Consider the following 16522-nt stretch of genomic DNA (forward strand, 5'->3'; position numbering starts at 1 on the left):
TTAGAACAGGTGTATATGTAACAGTATAGCTTCCGTTCCTCTCCTCACCCCTACCTGGGCTCGAACCAGGGACCCTCTGCACACATCAACAACTGACACCCACGAAGCATCATTACCCATCGCGCCACAAAAGCCGCTGCCCTTGCAGAGCAAGGGGAACAACTACTTCAAGGTCTCAGAGCGAGTGACGTAACCAATTGAAACGCTATTAGCGCGCACCACCTCTAACTAGCTAGACATTTCACATCGGTTACATATCTATACTCAGATCATGTGACAGATCATGTGACACTTAGATTGCACACAGGTGAACGTCAACTAATTATTTAACTTCTGAAGGTAGTTGGTTGCACCAGATCTTATTTAGGGGCTTCATAGCAAAGGGGGTAAATACATATGCAAGCAACATTTTTCCGTTTTTTTAAATTATTTTTTTACAAGTAATTTTTTTAATTTCACTTCACCAATTTGGACTATTTACATTGTCCATTACATTAAATACAAACACAAATTTAAATGAATTTAAATTGCAGGTTGTAACGCAACAAAATAGGAAAACGCCATGAATACTTTGCAAGGCACTGTATGTATGAAAATACCCTCAAATAAAAGGTAACATTAAATAGTGTCACCTCATATGAAACATTTGATCTCAAATCCAAAATGTTAGAGTATAGAGACACATTTAAAATGTTAGCTTCACTGTCAAAATAGATATGGTGTGGACTGTATACTCAATATAATCTAAATCTGATACCCCAATGTCTGTCTTTTGACTGAGTAGACTGGTCTGGTCAGTCTACTCAAATATTTGTTCTATACATTTTTCTGTCTACAAGTTACGTTATGATCATTCATAATATTTGATACATTTATTTATGAATAGCTATGGCAGGTCCCAGGACACTGATTTATCTGAATATGTTGCAAAATATACTGCCACCATTCTAAACCACCAAAGAATAGCAGTGTGATTTTAATATGATTTTACTCTTTGTCAGGCTGTCAGGCTGTGGAGTCACAGAGGAAGGCTGTGCTTTTCTTATCTCAGCTCTGAAGTCAAATCCCTCACACCTGAGAGAGCTGGACCTGAGCTACAATGACCTGAATGAATCAGGAGTGATGCTGCTCTCTGCTGGACTGGGGAATCCCCACTGTAAACTGGAGACTCTGAGGTCAGTGTTCCTGTAGTTGGTCAACAAGTGATAACTGTTCACCAGATCCATATGTGTTTACCAGGCACACATAGTCCACACCATATGTGTTTGGACAGTGAAGCATACAATTTTTGGTGTAGAGAAGAGTAGGCAGGAGGCAGGTTTAGTACTACTGAGTTTATTGAAGCACCACAGATAAAAGCGCAACGAAACCCAAAGACAAACCCAAAGACAAAGACAAATGACAGAGGGAGTGTCACGTCCGTCGTAACGAGGAGACCAAGGCACAGCGTGATTGGAATACATTCTTCTTTCATTAAAACGAAGAACACTAAACAAACTAACAAAATAACAAAACAAACGTGAAACTAAACAACTAGTGCTGACATGCAACTACACATAGACAATACCCCACATAATACCCAAGGAATATTGCTACCTAAATATGGTCCCCAATTAGAGATAACAATAAACAGCTGCCTCTGATTGGGAACCAATCCAGGCATCCATAGACATATAAACAACTAGATATACAAATAACCTTGACATACAAAACCCCTAGACAACATTAAACTACACAAACCACCCTCATCACACCCTGATCTAACCAAAATAATAAAGGAAACAAAGATAACTAAGGACAGGGCATGACAGTACCCCCCCCCCCCAAAGGTGCGGACTCCCGGCCGCAAACCTAAACCTATGTGGGTGGGAGGGTCTGGGTGGGCATCTAACCTCGGTGGCGGCTCTGGTTCTGGACGCCGCCCCCCTTCACACTGAGTCCGCTCTTGTAGCGCTGACCCGTGGCTCATTTTCGGAGGCTCTGGACTGCGGATCCTCGCCGTAGGCCCCGGGCTGGGGACCCTCGCTGCGTGGATCATCGCTGGATGTTCTGGACAGGGGACCGTCGCTGGAGACCCCGGACTGGGGACCGTCGCTGGAGACCCCGGACTGGGGACCGTCGCTGGAGACCCCGGACTGTGGCCTGTCGTTGGAGGCCCTGGACTGTGGCCTGTCGTTGGAGGCCCTGGACTGTGGCCTGTCGTTGGAGGCCCTGGACTGTGGCCTGTCGTTGGAGGCTCCGGACTGTGGCTCGTCGTTGGAGGTTCCGGACTATGGCCAGTCGTTGGAGGTTCCGGACTGTGGCCCATCGTTGGAGGTTCCGGACTGTGAACTGTCGCCGGACGCTCTGGACTGGGTACTGGGTACGCCGGACGCTCTGGACTGCCGAGACACACTGGAGGCCTGGTGCGTGTTGCTGGCACTGGTGGTACCGGGCTGGGGACATGCAGCTCAGGGCGAGTGCGGGGAGGAGGAACAGGGCGTACTGGGCTTTGGAGGCGCACAGGAAGCCTGGTGCATGGTGTTGGCACTGGTGGTACTGGACTGTTGACATGCACCTCAGGGCGAGTGCGGGGAGGAGGAACAGGGCATACTGGACCCTGGAGGTGCACAGGAAGCCTGGTGCGTGGTGTTGGCACTGGTGGTACTGGGCAAATGCGAGGAGCTGGAATATAGCGCACCGGGCTAGAATAGCGCACTAGTGACACCGTGCGCATCTCTGCATAACACGGTGCCTGACCAGTTACACGCTCCCCAGGGTAAGCACGAGGAGTTGGCTCAGGTTTCCTACCTGACTCAGCCAATCTCCTCGTGTGCCCCCCCTGACAAAAAATCTTGGGGCTGCCTCTCGGGCTTCTGTGTTAGCCGTGTACCTTCATATCGTCGCCGTGCCTCTATTCTCCGGTATTTTTCCTCGTAGTATCGCCGTTCCGCTTCGCTGCCTCTAACTCCTCCTTAGGATGGCGATACTCCCCCGGCTGTGTCCAGGGTCCTGCTCCATCTAATATCTCCTCTCAGGTCCATTTCCCCATTAAGCTCTGTTCCTCCTTTTCATGCTGCTTGGTCCTGGTTTGGTGGGTTATTCTGTCACGTTCGTCATAACGAGAAGACCAAGGCACAGCGTGATTGGAATACATTCTTCTTTTTATTAAAACAAAGAACACTTAAACAAACTAACAAAACAACAAAACGAATGTGAAGCTATAATGCAACTACACATAGACAATAACCCACAAAATACCCAAGGAATATGGCTACCTAAATATGGTCCCCGATCAGAGATAACAATAAACAGCTGCCTCTGATTGGGAACCAATCCAGGCAACCATAGACATATAAACACCTAGATATACAAAAAACCTTGACATACAAAACACCCTAGCCAATACAAAAACTACACAAACCACCCTTGTCACACCCTGACCTAACCAAAATAATAAAGAAAACAAAGATAACTAAGGTCAGGGAGTATATATACAGTGAGAGAACGGCCAGGACGTCCCGCGCAGGAATCCAACACCTCTTCGGGACCATACCCCTCCCAGTCAACCAGGTACTGGAGAGACCCTCCACCACGCCGTGAGTACAACAGGCCGTGAGTACAACAATCGGAGTACGCCGGGGCCCCCTCGACATCCAAGGGGGAATGTGCGTTGTGGGGTCCAGTACTAGCCAAGGGACCAGCTGCCACCGGCCTGAGGAGAGATGCATTGAATAAAGGTGAGAAATGGTAATTGACGGGGATCTGTAATCTGTACGTTGACTCTCCTCAGGACTTTGAACTACCCCACAAACTGCGGGCTCAGCTTCCGGCAAGGAAGGCAGAGAAAGCCAGACCCTGTCACCGGGGTGAAAGACCGGGGCCACACTGCGGTGACGATCGACCTGTGTCTTCTGCCAGAGGATGATGCGCTGGAGACAGGTGTATGCTGTGTTCCATACCTCCTCAGTGTGCCGGAACCAATGGTCCACCGCAGGAGCCTCAATCTGACTCCGGTGCCAGGGTGCCAGGGCTGGGAGATAGCCTAGAACACACTGAAAGAGTGTGAGGTTAGTAGAGGAGTGACGGAGGGAATTTTGTGCGTATTCTGCCCAATGCAGAAACGTAGCCCTCTCCCCAGGCTGGTCCTGACAGTAACTACAAAGGTACCTACCCAGTTCATGATTACCTTTTCCACCTGCCCATTAGATTGGGGATGCTACCCGGAGGTGAGGCTGACCGTGACCCCCAGTTGTTCCTTGAAGGCCTTCCAGACCATGGATAAACACGATGCCTTCCGGGATCCCGTAGTGGCGGAAGACATGAGAGAAGAGAGCCTTTGCGGTCTGCATGGCCGTAGGGAGACCAGGCAGAGGAATCAAACGACAGGCTTTAGAAAACCAGTCCACAATGACCAGGATGGTGGTGTGCCCCTCCGTGTGGGTACGGTCTTTGACAAAGTCCATGGAAAGACCAGGGTCATTGTGGAACCGGCAGTGGGTGGAGTTTGCCATAGGGGAGGTGTCTCTGTGTCTGCTCTGTGCACAGGTGGAGCAGGAAGAGAGGTGGGCCACCAGTACTTGGCAGAGAGACAGTCGATATTATGGGCTATACCCGGGTGCCCTGACACAGGTGCTGTGTGTACCCAGGTGAGGAGACAGTCCCACACATCAGAGGGCACGTAGATACGCCCCTTGGGACAGTTGGCAGGTGAGGGCTCCTGTGGCAGGGCTCAACGGATGTCTGCGTCCACATTCCACACAACAAAACTGGCGATCCAGCAGTGCGTTATGAGAGAACATTCCCTACTCCGACCTCGGAGGTGTCCATCTCCATGATGAAGGGCAAAGACGGGTCAGGATGAGCCAGAACAGGTGTGTTCGTGAAATGTTCCTTGAGCCCACGGAAGGCTTCGTTGGCCTCCTCATTCCAGAGCATCTGTTGTGGACCTTCCTTCAGGAGGGAGGTGAGAGGAGCCACCACTGTGCTGAAACCCCTAATGAAGCGCCTGAAAAAATTGGAAAACCTAGGAAGCGCTGCACCGCCTTTGTTGGATGGAACAGGCCACGACCGTACCACGACCGTACTGCACTGACCCTCTGCTCCTCTAACTCTACTCCCACCGTGGTTATCCGAGCCCAGGAAGGAGACCGCCTGCTGAAAGAAAAGGCACTACTCCGCCTTGGCGTACAGGTGATGCCCTATCAGCCTCTCCGAGACGGACCTGACATGAGAGACATGTTGCTCGCGTGTAGTGGAGTACACCAATATGTTGTCTATGTACACCACTGCACAGCGACCCAACATCTCTCTAAACACCTCTATAATGAAAGCATTACCCTGTATTTGTAGTGCCCGGTGCTGAAGGCGGTTTTCCATTCATCCCCCTCTCTGATGCGCACCAGGTTGTAGGCACTGCGTCAATCCAATGTGGTAAAGTACTGAGCACCGTGCATCTGTTTGATCACATTGGATATGAGAGGCAGGGGATAACTGAAATTAACAGTTGCCTCACTCAGTATCCAGTAATCGATACAAGGGCGGAGACTTCCGTCCTTCTTCTTCACGAAAAATAAGCTGGAGGAGGCCGGAGAGGTTGGTGGACGGAGGAATCTTTAGCCCAGCGCCTCCTGGACGTAGACCTCCATGGCTTTGGTCTCTGCATGCGAGAGAGGGCAGATGTGCTCCCGCGGGAGGGTAGATTCAGGCAGTAGGTTGATAGTGCAGTCCCATGGGCAATGAGGGGGCAGGCACGTGGCTCGAGTCTTCGAAAAAGCCACCTGTAGGTCCCGATATTCTTCCAGGATAGGGACGTGGTTGGCCTGGTCCGGACTTTCCACGGAGGTGGCAGAGATAGACACAGAGACACCTCCCCTGACACTCATGCGACCAACCCAACAACCTCCTCTCTGGCCATGATATCCTAGGGTTATGCAACTGTAACGAGGGGAAACGTAAAACTACGGGATGTGCAGGAGAGTCTAAGATGAGGAAAGTGATGCGTTCATTGTGGTTGTGAACAAGGAAATGGGAATCACGGTCTGGCACACCAATCCTGTTCCAAGGGGAAGGTTGTCTAGGGCATGGACTGGGATAGGGGGCTTTAAAGGGAATAGAGGAATGCCTAATGATAAGGCCACTGACCGGTCTAGGAAATTGCCTGCAGCACCTGAGTCCAATAGGGCAGGACTTAGTGGGGTGCCAGGATAGTCCGGGAAGGTGAAAGGAAGGAGGGCAGGCTGGGTGGACAGAGAGGAGCAAGGCACGTCCATGCCTACCTCGGAAGGTGACAGGAAGGAGGACGGGCTGGGTGGCCAGAGAGGAGCAAGGCATGTCCATGCCTACCTCGGAAGGTGCAGGAGAGCTCCTCGGCATGTCGCTTCCTCGCCTGGTCTCCTTTTGGGACAGGTGTTCCAGGGGTGGTCGGACTCCCCACAGTAGGAGCAGAGACCCTGTTGACTGTGGCATTGACGTTACTCTGGGAGAAGGAGCGTTATGCCCAACTCCATGGAGGTTCCTGGGAGAGACCCCATGGATGGGCGATGACGGGCATGAGCTGGTCCAGCGTGAGGTCCTCATCGCCACAGGCCAGCTTGGTCTGGACGTCTGCCTGCATCCCGCAGAGAATTGTCAACAGGGCCTGGTTGTTCCAGCCAGTGGACGCAGCCACCGTCTGGAAACCCAAAGCGTACTCAGACTCTGTCCTGGACCCCTGGTGTAGATGGAGGAGACGCTCACCTCCTTCTCGACCCTCTGTTGGATTGTCGAAGACGGCACGGAAGAGTTGTGTGAAGGGCTCATAGGATTGCACTTCTGGAACGACCCTCTCCCAGATGGAGTGTGCCCACTCCAGAGCCCAGCCTGTTAGCACCGAGATCATCAATGCCACCATGTCCCTCTCAGAGACCGTCCCGGCATGATGGGCAAAGTGGTGGTGGTGTAGCCTGCAGATGGAGTACGGTCCGGAGCACCTCATCCATGGGAGTCCCGAGGTGCTCCAGGTACGAGTCGTGGTGGAGGAGCTCCTATAGCGGAGAGGTTCGGATGTCCTGCTGCTTCCTGTTCTCTTGGGTCGGTCATAATAAAGTTAAATCAAAAAGTACTCAGGAAATAGTAGGAGAGATTCCTCTCAGGAAAACAAGCAAAACAAGCAACATTTACAATGATCGACAAAGACAATGACAGAGGGAGTATATATACAGTGATAGAGTGGGGATTGAAACCAGGTGTGTGTAATGATGACGAGACAAGTACGGGGTTGATGAGTGAAGGGCGTTTGCCAGCAGCTAGAAGGCCGGCTACGCCGAACGCCTGAGCTGGACAGGAGGGGGAGCCAAAGAGAAGGCTGGTGTGACAGTTTTAAATTTGGCGCTATGCAACAACATTTTGGATTTGAGATAGAACGTTCCATAGTAGGTGACAGTACAGTCGTGGGCAAAAGTTTTGAGAATGACACAAATATACATTTTCACAAAGTCTGCTGTCTTTAGATATTTTTGTCAGATGTTACTATGGAGTACTGAAGTATAATTACAAGCATTTCATAAGTCTCAAAGGCTTTTATTGACAATTACATGAAGTTGATGCAAAGAGTGAATATTTGCAGTGTTGACCCTTCTTTTTCAAGACCTCTGCAATCTGCCCTTGCATGCTGTCAATTAACTTCTGGGCCAAATCCTGACTGATGGCAGCCCATTCTTGCATAATCAATGCTTGGAGTTTGTCAGAACTTGTGGGTTTTTGTTTGTCCACCTGCCTCTTGAGGATTGACCACAAGTTCTCAATGGGATTAAGGTCTGGGAGTTTCCTGGCCATGGACCCAAAATATCAATGTTTTGTTCCCCAAGCCACTTAGTTTTGCCTTATGGCAAGGTGCTCCATCATGCTGGAAAAAGCATTGTTCGTCACCAAACTGTTCCTGGATGGTTGGAAGAAAATGCTCTCGGAGGATGTGTTGGTACCATTCTTTATTCATGGCCGTGTTCTTAGGCAAAATTTTGAGTGAGCCCACTCCCTTGGCTGAGAAGCAACCCCACACATGAATGGTCTCAGGATGCTTTACTGTTGGCATGACACAGGACTGATGATAGTGCTCACCTTGTCTTCTTGCTGGACTTTCTTGGGCGCCTTGAAGCATTCTTCACAACAATTGAACTGCTCTCCTTGAGGTTCCTGATGATCCGATAAATGGTTGATTTAGGTGCAAACTTACTGGCAGCAATATCCTTGCCTGTGAAGCCCTTTTTGTGCAAAGCAATGATGACGGCACGTGTTTCTTTGCAGGTTACCATAGTCAACAGAGGAAGAACAATGATTCCAAGCACCACCCTCCTTTTGAAGCTTCCAGTCTGTTATTCGAACTCAATCAGCATGACAGTGTAACGACCTGGGTGTCGGGGGGGTGCGAAGTCAGACGCAGGAACAGCAGAGCTTCAATATGTTGAGTCTTTAATACCTAACTGGCAAACGAAATGTCCAACACGGGCGGACTGGGTGTCAACCACAACGGTCCAACGACACGAGAAACAAACCCAGTCCACAATAATAATATCCACTCCCGAAATCCAAAAGCTACAATGTAACAATCCCGCACAAAGAAGCGTACGGGCTGGCTGACTAATAAAGCCACACTAATTAACAATTAACTAAACACAGGTGATACAAATCAACACATAAGGAGGGGGAGGAAAAAGAGTCAGTGGCAGCTAGTAGGCCGGTGACGACGACCGCCGAGCGCCACCCGAACGGGAAGGAGAGCCTGCCTCGGTTGAAGTTGTGACAGTACCCCCCCCTCTGACGCGCGGCTCCCGCAGCGCGCCGACACCGGCCTCGAGGTCGACCCGGAGGACGAGGCGCGGGGCGATCCTGATGGAGGCGATGGAAATCCCTTAACATAGATGGATCCAAAATGTCCTCCACCGGTACCCAGCACCTCTCCTCCGGACCGTACCCCTCCCAGTCCACGAGGTACTGCAGGCCCCTCACCCGGCGTCTCGAGTCCAGAATGGCCCGTATCGTGTACGCCGGGGACCCCTCGATGTCCAGAGGGGGGGGAGGGACCTCCGGCACCTCACCGTCCTGCAGGGGACCAGCTACCACCGGCCTGAGGAGAGACACATGAAACGAGGGGTTAATACGATAATAGGAAGGGAGTTTTAATCGATAACACACCTCGTTTATTCTCCTCAGGACTTTGAAGGGCCCTACACACTAAGGCCTCAGCTTCTGGCAGGGCAAGCGGAGGGGTAGGTTTCGGGTCGAGAGCCAGACCCTTTCCCCCGGTACAAACACGGGAGCCTCACTGCGGTGGCGGTCAGCGCTCCTCTTCTGCCTCCTAGTAGCTTGTTGAAGGGACTCCTGGACGGCCCTCCAGGTCTCTTTGGAGCGCTGTACCCACTCCTCCACCGCAGGAGCCTCGGTCTGGCTCGGATGCCATGGTGCCAGGACCGGCTGGTACCCCAACACACACTGAAAGGGGGACACATTAGTAGAGGAGTGGCGTAGTGAGTTCTGGGCCATCTCGTCCCAGGGAATGTATCTCGCCCACTCCCCTGGCCGGTCCTGGCAATAGGACCGCAGAAACCTACCCACTTCCTGGTTCACTCTCTCCACCTGCCCATTACTCTCGGGGTGAAAACCGGAAGTCAAGCTGACCGTGACCCCCAGACGCTCCATGAACGCCCTCCATACTCGGGACGTGAACTGGGGGCCCCGATCAGAAACGATGTCCTCCGGCACCCCGTAGTGCCGGAAACGTGAGTGAATAAGGCCTCCGCAGTCTGTAGGGCAGTAGGGATACCGGGCAACGGGAGGAGACGGCAGGACTTAGAAAACCGATCCACAATTACCAGAACCGTAGTGTTTCCCTGAGAAGGGGGGAGATCGGTCAGGAAGTCCACGGACAGATGAGACCATGGCCGTTGTGGAACGGGGAGGGGTTGCAACTTCCCTCTAGGAAGGTGCCTAGGAGCCTTACTCTGAGCGCATACCGAACAGGAGGAGACATAAACCCTAACGTCCTGAGCTAAGGTAGGCCACCAATACCTTCCCCGAAGGCTCCCCACTGTCCTCGTCACCCCAGGGTGACCCGAGGAGGGTAGGACATGAGCCCACCGAATCAGTCGGTCCCGAACACCAAGCGGTACGTACTTACGGCCCGCCGGGCACTGAGGAGGCGCGGGTTCCGCCCGTAACGCCCGCTCGATGTCCGAGTCCACCTCCCATACCACTGGCGCTATCAGCCTCGAGGCGGGGATGATGGGAGTGGGCTCGGTGGTCCTATCCTCCGTGTCGTAAAGGCGAGACAGTGCGTCAGCCTTTACGTTTTGGGAGCCGGGTCTGTAGGACAACGTGAACCTAAACCGGGTGAAAAACATGGCCCACCTTGCCTGACGCGGGTTCAGTCTCCGAGCTGCCCGAATATACTCCAGATTCTGGTGGTCGGTCCAGATGAGAAAGGGGTGCTTAGCCCCCTCAAGCCAGTGTCTCCACACCTTCAGAGCCCTGACCACCGCTAACAACTCCCGATCCCCCACATCATAGTTACGCTCCGCTGCACTGAGCTTACTAGAGAAGAAAGCGCAGGGGCGGAGTTTTGGTGGCGTACCCGAGCGCTGTGATAGCACGGCACCCACCCCAGCCTCGGACGCGTCCACCTCCACTATGAATGCTAAAGAGGGATCCGGATGCGCCAACACGGGAGCATCCGTGAACAGAGCCTTCAACCTGTTGAAAGCTCCGTCCGCCGCCGCTGACCACCGCAACCGCACCGGGCCCCCCTTTAGCAGTGAGGTAATGGGAGCCGGTACCTGACCAAAACCCCGGATAAATCTCCGGTAGTAGTTGGCAAAACCCAAAAACCGCTGCACCTCTTTCACCGTGGTTGGAGTCGGCCAATTACGCACGGCCTTTATGCGGTCACTCTCCACCACCACCCCCGAGGTGGAAATGCGATAACCCAGGAAGGAGACGGCTTGTTTGGAGAACACACACTTCTCAGCCTTGACGTATAGGTCATGCTCCAGCAGTCTGCCAAGCACTTTGCGCACCAGAGATACATGCGCGGCTTGAGTAGTTGAGTAGATCAGAATGTCATCGATATACACAACTACCCCCTGCACGTGCAGGTCCCTGAGAATGTCGTCTACAAAGGACTGGAAAACAGCTGGAGCATTCTTTAACCCATACGGCATGACGCAGTACTCATAGTGGCCCGATGTGGTACTAAATGCGGTTTTCCACTCGTCTCCCTCCCGAATACGCACCAGACTGTACGCGCTCCTGAGGTCCAGTTTTGTAAAGAACTGCGCTCCGTGAAATGATTCCACCGCCGAAGCGATGAGAGGTAGTGGGTAACTAAACCCCACTGTGATGGCATTTAGACCTCTATAATCAATACACGGACGCAAACCCCCCTCCTTCTTCTTCACAAAAAAGAAACTCGAGGAGACGGGTGAGATGGAGGGCCGAATGTACCCCTGTCCCAGAGACTCCGCGACATATGTCTCCATAGCCAACGTCTCTTCTTGGGACAAAGGGTACACGTGACTCTTGGGAAGCGCAGCGTTAACCTGGAGATCTATCGCACAATCCCTACCCGGTCGATGTGGTGGTAATTTCGTCGCTTTCTTTTTACAGAAAGCGATTGCCAAATCGGCATACTCGGGGGGAATGCGCACCGTGGAACCCTGGTCTGGACTCTCCACCAACGTGGCACCAATGGAAACTCCCAGACACCTTCCAGAACACTCCTCTGACCACCCCTGGAGAACCCCCTGTCTCCACGAAATATTGGGATTGTGCCGAGCCAACCAGGGAATACCCAGCACCACTGGAAACGCAGGCGAATCAATAATAAAGAGACTGATACGTTCCCTATGATTCCCCTGCGTCACCATGTCCAGGGGAACTGTGGCCTCCCTGACCACCCCTGACCCTAATGGCCGGCTATCTAGGGAGTGCACGGGAAAGGGAGAATCTATCGGCACCAGCGGAACGCCCAACTCTCGGGCGAGTCCGCGATCCATAAAGTTCCCAGCTGCACCTGAATCGACTAGTGCCCTATGCTGGGAAGAGGGGGAAAAATAAAGGAAAAAAATTGAGACAAACATGTGACCAACAGGGGGTTCTGAGTGAGTTTGGTGCTGACTCACCTGGGGTGATCGAGAAGCGTTCCGCCTGACATCTCGACTCCCAGACAGACCCCCCCAGCACCGATCGGCCGTGTGTCCTCTCCGACCACAGCTGGTGCAGGGGAGGCCTCCTCCTCCGGTACCCCTAGGCGCGGCCCCTCCCAACTCCATTGGGATGGGAGCCGGGGCGCTGGGTGGTGGAACGCACAGGACCCTCTCCGAACGCCCGCGGGCAGCCAGCAGATTGTCCAGTCGGATGGACATGTCGATAAGCTCATCCAAAGAAAGAGCGATGTCCCGACACGCTAGCTCCCTGCGGACATCCTCCCGGAGACTACACCGGTAGTGGTCAATAAGGGCCCTGTCGTTCCACCCTGATCCCGCGGCCAAGGTCCGGAACTCCAGCGTGAAATCCTGTGCGCTCCTCTTCTCCTGCCTAAGATGAAACAGTCTCTCACCCGCCGCTCGGCCCTCTGGGGGGTGGTCGAACACGGCACGAAAACGACGGGTAAACTCCGGGTAGTGCTCCTTCGCTGAGTCCGGGCCATTCCAGACTGCGTTGGCCCACTCCAGAGCACGACCCGTTAGGCAGGAGACGAGGACACTCACCCTCTCCGCTCCCGAGGGAGTGGGGCGAACAGTGGCCAGGTATAGCTCCAGCTGGAGTAAGAACCCCTGGCACCCTGCCGCCGCTCCATCATAATCCCTCTGGAGCGTAAGACGGAGCGCGCTGGAGCCGGGGGATGGAGAGTCCTGAGGAAGGGGAGCCGAAGGTGGAGAGAGGAGCCCACTCCTCTCCCATCGCTCCATTCTCTCCATCATCTGGTCCATGGCTGATCCGATCCGATGGAGGACGGTGGTGTGGTGGAGAACCCGTTCCTCCATCGATGGGAGAGGGTTGGCTGCTGCTCCTGCTGACTCCATTGTCGGTGCGGGATTCTGTAACGACCTGGGTGTCGGGGGGGTGCGAAGTCAGACGCAGGAACAGCAGAGCTTCAATATGTTGAGTCTTTAATACCCAACTGGCAAACGAAATGTCCAACACGGACGGACTGGGTGTCAACCACAACGGTCCAACGACACGAGAAACAAACCCAGTCCACAATAATAATATCCACCCCCGAAATCCAAAAGCTACAATGTAACAATCCCGCACAAAGAAGCGTACGGGCTGGCTGACTAATAAAGCCACACTAATTAACAATTAACTAAACACAGGTGATACAAATCAACACGTAAGGAGGGGGGGGGAAAAGAGTCAGTGGCAGCTAGTAGGCCGGTGACGACGACCGCCGAGCGCCACCCGAACGGGAAGGAGAGCCTGCCTCGGTTGAAGTCGTGACAGTACCCCCCCTCTGACGCGCGGCTCCCGCAGCGCTCCGACACCGGCCTCGAGGTCGACCCGGAGGACGAGGCGCGGGGCGATCCGGATGGAGGCGATGGAAATCCCTTAACATAGATGGATCCAAAATGTCCTCCACCGGTACCCAGCACCTCTCCTCCGGACCGTACCCCTCCCAGTCCACGAGGTACTGCAGGCCCCTCACCCGGCGTCTCGAGTCCAGAATGGCCCGTATCGTGTACGCCGGGGACCCCTCGATGTCCAGAGGGGGGGGGGGGACCTCCGGCACCTCACCGTCCTGCAGGGGACCAGCTACCACCGGCCTGAGGAGAGACACATGAAACGAGGGGTTAATACGATAATAGGAAGGGAGTTTTAATCGATAACACACCTCGTTTATTCTCCTCAGGACTTTGAAGGGCCCTACACACTGCGGCCTCAGCTTCCGGCAGGGCAAGCGGAGGGGTAGGTTTCGGGTCGAGAGCCAGACCCTTTAATTTGCATGGCAAAGAGGGACTTTGCAATTAATTGAAATTCATCTGATCACTTTTCATAACATTCTGGAGTATATGCAAATTGCCGTCATACAAACTGAGGCAGCAGACTTTGTGAAAATTAATATTTGTGTCATTCTCAAAACTTTTGGCTACGACTGTACAGAATGTCACCTATTATTTAACGTGTTTCATAAATATACACTTTACTGTTTAGAAATGAAAGCACCTTAAGTATGTCGCAAGTATTTGGACAAATTAATTTAGTCAAAAGTTTAGTGTTTGGTCCCATACTCTAGTGATTACATCAACCTTCTGACTCTAAAACTTGTTGAATTCATTTTCTGTTTGTCTTAATTTTGTTTTATATGTTTTTCCAAATAGAAACTGAATGGTGAATAATGTCCTGTCATTTAGGAGTCACTTCACTTGTATTGTCAGGAAGAATAGAAGATGTTTCTGAACACTTCTACATTCATGTGGATGCTACCATGATTATGAATAGTAATGAATGAATTGTGAATCATGATGAATAACAAAAAATGCTGACCTCCCGTGTTATTGGTAATAGTGAGAAGTTAGCATGTTTTGTTGTAGCCTCTAACTTTCTCACTCATTATTATTATTCATGATTCTGTCACGCCCTGACCTTAGTGAGCCTTTTTATTTCTCTATTTGGTTATGTCGGGGTGTGATTTGGGTGGGCATTCTAGTTTTCTATTTCTTTGTTGGCAGCTGTCTATCATTGTCTCTGATTGGGAATCATATTTAGGCAGCCTGTTTTCCACAACTGAGTTTGTGGGATCTTGTTTTTGCACAGTAGCTGTATAGCCCTGCAGAACTTTACGTTCGTTGATCTTTTGTTGTTTTTTGGCGTTCATCTAAAATAAAGTAAGATGTACACTTTCGACACTGCGCTTTGGTCTCATTCCGACGACGGACGTAACAGATTCATTCATGAATTGTATTAATCATGCACATTTGTGGCCTGCTGGAGGTCATTTTGCAGGGCTCTGGCAGTGCACCTCCTTGCACAAAGGCGGAGGTAGCGGTCCTGCTGCTGCGTTGTTGCCCTCCTACGGGCTCCTCCACGTCCCCTGATGTACTGGCCTGTCTCCTGGTAGCGCCTCCATGCTCTGGACACTACGCTGACAGACACAGCAAACCTTTTTGCCACAGCTCGCATTGATGTGCCATCCTGGATGAGCTGCACTACCTGAGCCACTTGTGTGGGTTGTAGACTCCGTCTCATGCTACCACTAGAGTGAAAGCACCGGCAGCATTCAAAAGTGACCAAAACATCAGCCAGGAAGCATAGGAACTGAGAAGTGTTGTGTGGTCACCACCTGCAGAACCATTCCTTTTTTGGGGGTGTCTTACTAATTGCCTATAATTTCCACCTTTTGTCTATTCCATTTGCACAACAGCATGTGAAATTTATTGTCAATCAGTGTTGCTTCCTAAGTGGACAGTTTGATTTCACAGAAGTGTGATTGACTTGGAGTTACATTGTGTTGTTTAAGTGTTCCCTTTATTTTTTTGAGCAGTGTATTTCAAGGCCTACCTTCAAACTCAGTGCCTCAGTCCCATAATTTAAAATCCTCAAACATAGAAGTATTTTACACCATTTTAAAGATACCCTTGTTGTAAATCCAGCCAAAATGTCTGATTTCAAAAAGGTTTTACGACGAAAGCACACCAAACGATTATGTTAGGTATGAGCCATGAGCCAAGACAGCCATTTTTCCAGCAAAAGAGAGGAGTAACAAAAAGCAGAAATAGAGATAAAATGAATCACTAACCTTTTATGATCTTCATCAGATGACACTCATAGGAATTCATGTTACACAATACATGTATGTTTTGTTCGGTAAAGTTCATATTTATATCCAAAAATCTGAGTTTAGGCGGGACGCTACTGTCTCACTTGGCAAAAAGCCAGATAAAATGCAGAGCGCCAAATTCAAATGAATTACTCTAAAAATCTAACTTTCATTAAATCACACATGAAAGTTACCAAATTAATGGACATTTTGGATACATAGACAGAATTAATCGAACAAAAGGACCATTTGTGATGTTTATGGGACATATTGGAGTGCCAACAGAAGAAGCTCGTCAAAGGTAAGGCATGAATTACATCTTTATTTCTGCGTTTTGTGTCGCGCCTGGAGGGTTGAAATATGATGGTCTGTGTTTGTTTACTGGGGTGCTGTCCTCAGATAATAGCATCGTTTGCATTCGCCGTAAAGCCTTTTTGAAACATGTTGGCTGGATTCACAACAAGTGTAGCTTTATTTTGGTGTATTGCATTTGTGATTTCATGAAAGTTTAATTTGTATAATAATTTATTTGAATTTGGCGCTCTGCATTTTCACTGGATTTTGGCCGGTGGGACGCTAGCGTCCCACATATCCCAGAGAGGTTTAAGACACTAATAGCTTACAGACGGTAGGCAATTAAGGTCACAATTATGAAAACTTAGAACACTAAAGAGGCCTTTCTACTGACTCTGAAAAACACCAAAAGAAAGATGCCTGGTTCCCTGCTCAGCTGAAAATAAACACAGTTGACAG

The 16522-nt window shown here is 51.1% G+C and overlaps 1 protein-coding gene across 1 annotated transcript in view; it reads left to right on the plus strand.

The window, feature by feature from the left end:
• Positions 1-16522, plus strand: part of LOC129868526 (NACHT, LRR and PYD domains-containing protein 12-like) — a 40110-nt gene that overhangs the window by 7843 nt on the left and 15745 nt on the right. Inside the window, exon 6 of the mRNA XM_055942603.1 lies at positions 1002-1175. Within this exon, the coding sequence (XP_055798578.1) occupies positions 1002-1175 (174 nt within the window). The remainder of the gene's footprint in view (positions 1-1001; positions 1176-16522) is intronic.

This window comes from Salvelinus fontinalis, chromosome 2 (assembly GCF_029448725.1).
Source record: "Salvelinus fontinalis isolate EN_2023a chromosome 2, ASM2944872v1, whole genome shotgun sequence".
Taxonomy (NCBI): domain Eukaryota; kingdom Metazoa; phylum Chordata; class Actinopteri; order Salmoniformes; family Salmonidae; genus Salvelinus; species Salvelinus fontinalis.